This window comes from Marmota marmota, unplaced genomic scaffold (genome assembly GCF_001458135.2).
Source record: "Marmota marmota marmota unplaced genomic scaffold, marMar, whole genome shotgun sequence".
Taxonomy (NCBI): Eukaryota; Metazoa; Chordata; class Mammalia; order Rodentia; family Sciuridae; genus Marmota; species Marmota marmota.
Window position 1 is genome coordinate 2,538,013 of NW_026000068.1, and position 5,802 is coordinate 2,543,814.

Consider the following 5,802-nt stretch of genomic DNA (forward strand, 5'->3'; position numbering starts at 1 on the left):
GCGGCCGCAGTCACCTCGGTGCTGGGCATGTACGCCGCGGCCGGACCTTACGCTGGCGCGCCCAACTACAGCGCCTTCCTGCCCTACGCCGCGGATCTCAGCCTCTTCTCGCAGATGGTGAGTGCACCGGCCTCCTGCGCGGCCTCCTGCGCGCCCTCCTAGTCTTCGCCTGCCTCTAACCTCGGACCTGGCGCCTTGGGCAAGGGGAACAAGGGTCCCCGGCGCGCGGGAGGGACAGAGGACGCCTAGACCCGACCCAGGCTAGGAGCGGGAAATGTTTTGCTGGAGGGTTATCAGCGGGCGGAGACCGCGACCCCCAGGGACTTAGGAGGGCAGAGAGTCTGGGCCGGTAACGCCCGGCCATCTCGGCCCAAAGAGGCGGAAGGCCACAGCCAGGAAGGGTGTCGCGCGCGAGTAGAGGCCGCTGGAGCAGGCCAGGGGTGAGCGGCCCGGCGCTGGAGGTCGGGAGGAAACTCTACCCGCGCGGCCTGGGAGCCAGGACAGGCCCACGGGTTCCCGCAGCCTGGCCCAGTTTACCAGGACTCCCTTTGCTTGTCGAGGCCCTCGCTTGCGCGGTCTCCCAGCTTCTGAACTGGATGGAGGAGACTTGCTTTTTCCCTGTTTGGCAGAGCCAAGGTAGTTGTCTGAGTTGGCCGGAGGGAACCCTGTAAAGCTAGAGTCCCTCAACATCACCCTAACAATAGACATCGGAAGAACGGCGAGGTCCTTTAATGGCGTGTGTGCAAATTGAAGGTTTAAAAACATAAAGTTGAACTAAATGTTGGCGTCTGAAACGGTGTTAGCTTCTACTTTTGTAAGTTGCCAAAGTTTTCATTTCATTTGTATCAAAGCATTTAACTTCTCACGTTACATAATGAAGGCTTAAAGAAAATAGTGTCCCTGGGCTTAAAATAAATGGTGCCTTCTCAGTCTCCCGTCCCAGTGGGTGTCAGATGGGGGAGGGGGCTGCAAATTTAATTCTCTGCAGGGGCACTGGCCTGTCGGTCCCTCCAAGTAAGCGGTTTCCCTGCAAGGTTGGGGCTGTTTAAACTTCGGGCTGCTCATGAATCGCGAGGTAGGCGCAGAGTCGAGGAGGAGAGGAGGCAGCCCCTTCTGCGTGGCTGCGGGCTGTATAACACAATTTTCAGGCACCCCCGAATTATCCTCACTTCCGAAGAAGAGACCAGGACTAAATGCCCGCCAACTGTGCAGGAGGAAAGCAGCACGCATGTTTTCTTGTAACTTTTCTTGTAGTTCGGAAAGAAAGCTTATTTCTCTGAAATGGACCCCAGAGGCCTTTCAGATCGCCTACTATCCAGAGAAATCAGCCCCCATTTTGTTCCCGGGGATGCCCGGGAAGCGATGAGAGATTTACAAGGTGTCCTTTCAAAAAGAATTCCCAGCAGAGAGGAGGCCTAAATGTCGTCTTTACAATTACTACCAAAATACATTGAAAAACGCAAACTGCATTTTGCAAAGAGTAAGCAAAAACGAATCTGGCCACAGAAATCGTTTCTGTGTGGTCTCAGTCACCTAAGGAATTAGTCAAAGAAATGTGCTCTTTACAACTTTCTAAGAGGCTGGTGTTCCCCTTCACTAACATAGTAACTGGACGAAATTTCATGGAGGATGGTAATTTTTATCAAAATTTTGAATACAGATGTGAGCCATTTGGGAACTCTGCCTGTGTGCCTGTGGGGGAGGGGGCTTGTGGGGAGGGCCTTGTGCATTGTGGTTCAGTGGGAAAGGGCAAGCTAGTTTTTTGGGGTTTTTTTCCCGGTTGATGTTGTTGTTTGTTTGTTTGTTTTACTAAGGGAATGATAAGTTTAAGTGCTTCCCCCAAAGTGTGTGCTTTACCTCCAGGTCTCCTGCCGATTTCTGGAAAGTAAGCCCAAAGTCAAACTCCATTCTAGGCCTGGGTTTCCAAGCCATTAGGATTGGGTATTTGGAAGTCAAAAGATAAAATTGTGAGCAAACGTCTGTCTGGGCAATTTATGGTAATAATGAGGCCTAATGAGGTTGTTAGAAAGATAAAGTGTTATTTACCAAAAAACCTGATGCGATAATTTGACTCGCTGTGTTTTACTACTGATGATAAAAAGAATATTGATTGCAAATAAATCACCGCCTCCGAATGCCTTGCAAACAGTTTGTGTTTGCTTGCTCCAGATCAAAGTCAAACTTAGGAGATAAAGTAACCGAGAAGAGGCCCAGGAAACTGAACCAGTTCCCCTCTTGCAGCCACTGGCTCCAGGCCCCAGCGTTAATATTTTACTGGATAAGCCCTCCTTTTGTATTTAAAAAAACAAAACAAAAACAAATGGTGTTTTGTTATTGTTGTGATGATGGCCAGGATTAAAATTTTAAATTACCTGTCACCACTGCAGACCTCTAAGTGTGAGGGGATCATTTATGCAGATTAATTTGGGAGGTGAAGGGAGTGTGCTTTCATTTTAAACTGCGGGTGAATTTAGACCTGAAGAAAACCCATGGTGGTTTATTTTAATTGATCCCTTCAGGGAGGAAAGTGGGGTTGCTGGGGCTTGAGTTCTGGGTCCTTTGCATTTGGAGGAACTGTTTCATGAGCCTAGTTAAAAGGTTTTCTTCTCTAGCTAGCATAAGATAAACTTGGAGATCAGGGTTTCACGAGTTGTTGGGGGACTGGGAGGGGGCCTAGGGAAATTCAAGGGAGCTGTGACTCTCTAGCTGCATTCTTCTAGAAATGCACGGTTTCTAGAAGTTTTTCTAGAGTGACAAAACCGGATCTCTGTGATGGAAAGCACAGCTCCAGGACCTGAGAGCCCGCTCCTTCCCCGGGAGTGGATTGGGCCTTCTTGCGTGGGAGCATACCCGGCCCCGCAAAAGTCCAGTGGATCCGGGATCCTAGGAGGCCCTGGGGCTGACCAGAGTGGCTGCTCCGACTTTCCCGGCTTAGGGGACTCACCTCTCACTCCCTGTCTCTCTCTTTCTCTCTCCACCTCCTTCCTTTCTCTCTGCTTTCGCTCTGCCCTGGCTGTAGGGCTCGCAGTATGAACTCAAGGACAACCCTGGGGTGCACCCCGCCACCTTCGCAGCCCACACAGCACCAGCCTATTACCCCTACGGCCAGTTCCAATATGGGGACCCCGGGCGGCCCAAGAACGCCACGCGCGAGAGCACCAGCACGCTCAAGGCCTGGCTGAACGAGCACCGCAAGAACCCGTACCCCACCAAGGGCGAGAAGATCATGCTGGCCATCATCACCAAGATGACCCTCACGCAGGTCTCCACCTGGTTCGCCAACGCGCGCCGGCGCCTCAAGAAGGAGAACAAGGTTACGTGGGGTGCGCGCAGCAAGGACCAGGAGGACGGTACCCTCTTTGGTAGCGACACTGAGGGTGACCCCGAGAAAGCCGAGGACGATGAAGAGATAGACCTGGAGAGCATTGACATTGACAAGATTGACGAACATGATGGCGACCAGAGCAACGAGGACGAGGAGGACAAGGCAGAGGCGCCTCGAGCGCCCGCCGCTCCTGCTGCGCTTGCTCGGGATCAGGGCTCGCCGCTAGCAGCTGCCGACGTGCTCAAGCCCCCAGACTCGCCCTTGGGTCTGGCCAAGGATGTCCCAGAACCTGGAAGCACTCGCCTTCTGAGCCCTGGCGCCGCGGCAGTCGGCCTGCAGGGCGCGCCGCACAGCAAGCCCAAGATCTGGTCGCTGGCTGAGACAGCCACCAGCCCCGACGGCGCGCCCAAGGCGTCTCCGCCGCCGCCCACGGGCCATCCGGGTGCCCATGGGCCTCCCACCGGTGCGCCGCTGCAACACCCCGCTTTTCTGCCTAGCCACGGACTGTACACCTGCCACATCGGCAAGTTCTCCAACTGGACCAATGGTGCGTTCCTAGCACAGGGCTCGCTGCTGAACATGCGTTCCTTCCTGGGCGTCGGAGCGCCCCACGCCGCGCCCCATGGGCCGCACCTGCCAGCGCCACCACCGCCGCAGCCACCCGTCACTGTTGCCACCGGGGCGCTCCACGTCGACAAGGCCTCGGCCCGTAGCAGCCCTGCGCTCCCAGGTACCTGCGCCTTGTCCACCCAAACGGAGGCTAGGAAAACACAGATCTGGGAGGGGTGGGGTAAGCTTAAGGCCGGGCGAGCTAGGTCACGGCCCTAGGGCTCTCGGAACCGGCTGTGTTGTACCCCTAGACCAGCTCCTGCTAGGGGGAGGGGAGGAAGTTTCCCCCGCCAACCTGCCGGAGCAGAGGGAAGGAATGCGTGGGGAGGGAGCCTCCTTCGCTGCCGCCCCGCCCCCTCCCGGGTCTCCCTACCCTAACCTTCTGCCTCTTCCCGTCCCCGCAGAGAGAGACCTCATTCCTAGGCCGGATTCGCCCGCACAACCGTTAAAATCGCCCTTCCAGCCGGTACGAGAAAAGTGAGTGCTGTTCGCTTTTGCCCAGGGACCGGGTGGAGCTGGGGGCTTGTCTAGGTCGGGGCAGAGCGGGCGGGTAGGCTGTGGGGGTCGTGCAGCCATTATTGTAGGTGCTATCCGCCAAGCCGGCACCGGACCAGCAGAGCCGATTCGAGTTTCTCAGGAGCCGGGAGCCGGCGCGGGCTGCAGCCCCCACACTGAGTTCTGCTGGTAGAAGTGGCGACTCGGTGTCGCAGCGTCCATCCACTGACATTACTCGTGTCTTCTTGTTTTGCTGTGTTTCCCATGCAGCTCGCTGGCCCCGCAGGAGGGAACGCCGCGGATCCTAGCAGCGCTCCCGTCTGCCTGATTAAGGATCTTCTTTTACTTTTGCGGGGGGAGGGGGGAGGAGTTGGGAGGGAGGAGATGAGGGAGGAATTAAGACAAATATTTCAGACTGGTGTAAAGGACAAATATGACAACGACATCAACGACTCTCATCCATCGCTTTCCTGCAGAAAGGGGCTCGTCCACCCTGAGCTCGCGACCCGGTGGCCAGGCCTCTGCCTGCTGCTCCCGTGGCTGTCACCACGCTCGGGTTGATTATCCGATTCGGTAAATGACCCCACCTGCTTGTGTCTTCTTTTTCTTTGTTTGTTTGTTTGTTTCTTTCTTTCTTTCTGTATATAGAGTGATTTCAGATTGTAAATAGCGCGTCAGCGAACTTGTCTAAATCATATATTTTTGTCTAATAAACTAAATGAAATGAAGCCCGATGCTCCTGCTGCAGTGTGTGGCTGTGCAAAGCCTGTGTGGGAGGGGTGCACCAGGATCCTGGAACCCTGGGCAGGGCTCAAAGGCCTGTGGCTGGCGGAGAGCGACTCCTGGGGGAGGGCCTGCAGAGAGTTTCCACTCTGCAAGCCGGTGTTTCAAACAGGCATTTGCTTGTGGTGGTGGTGGCTGAGTTTGTTAATTTTGTCTCTAGAACAGTTTCTTGTTGGCAGGTCCATTCTTTTCAACGCTTATTCAAACATTTATCTGGGGCACATCTTTCTTGGGAAAAAAATGAGTTCAATTTTACACAGTTTGTAAAGTGATTTTTAAGTAGGCAGAAATGGGGGTAAATTAAAAGAATTTCGAAACACCCCCCCAAAGGAGAAATTTGGATTCAAAATCAGTTCGTAAGTAGTCTGAACAGTGCCTCTTGGTGTAGGGTTGTCTTCTGGGTGAAATACGAAAATAATCCAGTACGAAATACCTCTCCGAATTATTTTTAATTTTTAATTTTTTTAAAATTAATTATTTGGTTAAACGTAACCTGGAAATTTTGAAGATTCTTTTAAATTCTCCAGAGAGACGTGCTGGAAGCACTGCGGTTCCGGGGTTCTCTAGGAGAGCGAGTGAGCCAGATGTGG

The 5,802-nt window shown here is 53.8% G+C and overlaps 1 protein-coding gene across 1 annotated transcript in view; it reads left to right on the forward strand.

Annotated features, from left to right (window-relative positions):
- Positions 1-5,157, forward strand: part of Irx1 (iroquois homeobox 1) — a 10,274-nt gene extending 5,117 nt beyond the window's left edge. Inside the window, exons 5-8 of the mRNA XM_048814195.1 lie at positions 1-117; positions 3,020-4,055; positions 4,339-4,411; positions 4,700-5,157. The exon at positions 1-117 is cut by the window's left edge and continues 2 nt beyond it. Of these exons, the coding sequence (XP_048670152.1) occupies positions 1-117; positions 3,020-4,055; positions 4,339-4,411; positions 4,700-4,757 (1,284 nt within the window). The 3' untranslated portion in view covers positions 4,758-5,157. The remainder of the gene's footprint in view (positions 118-3,019; positions 4,056-4,338; positions 4,412-4,699) is intronic.
- Positions 5,158-5,802: the final 645 nt, after the last annotated feature.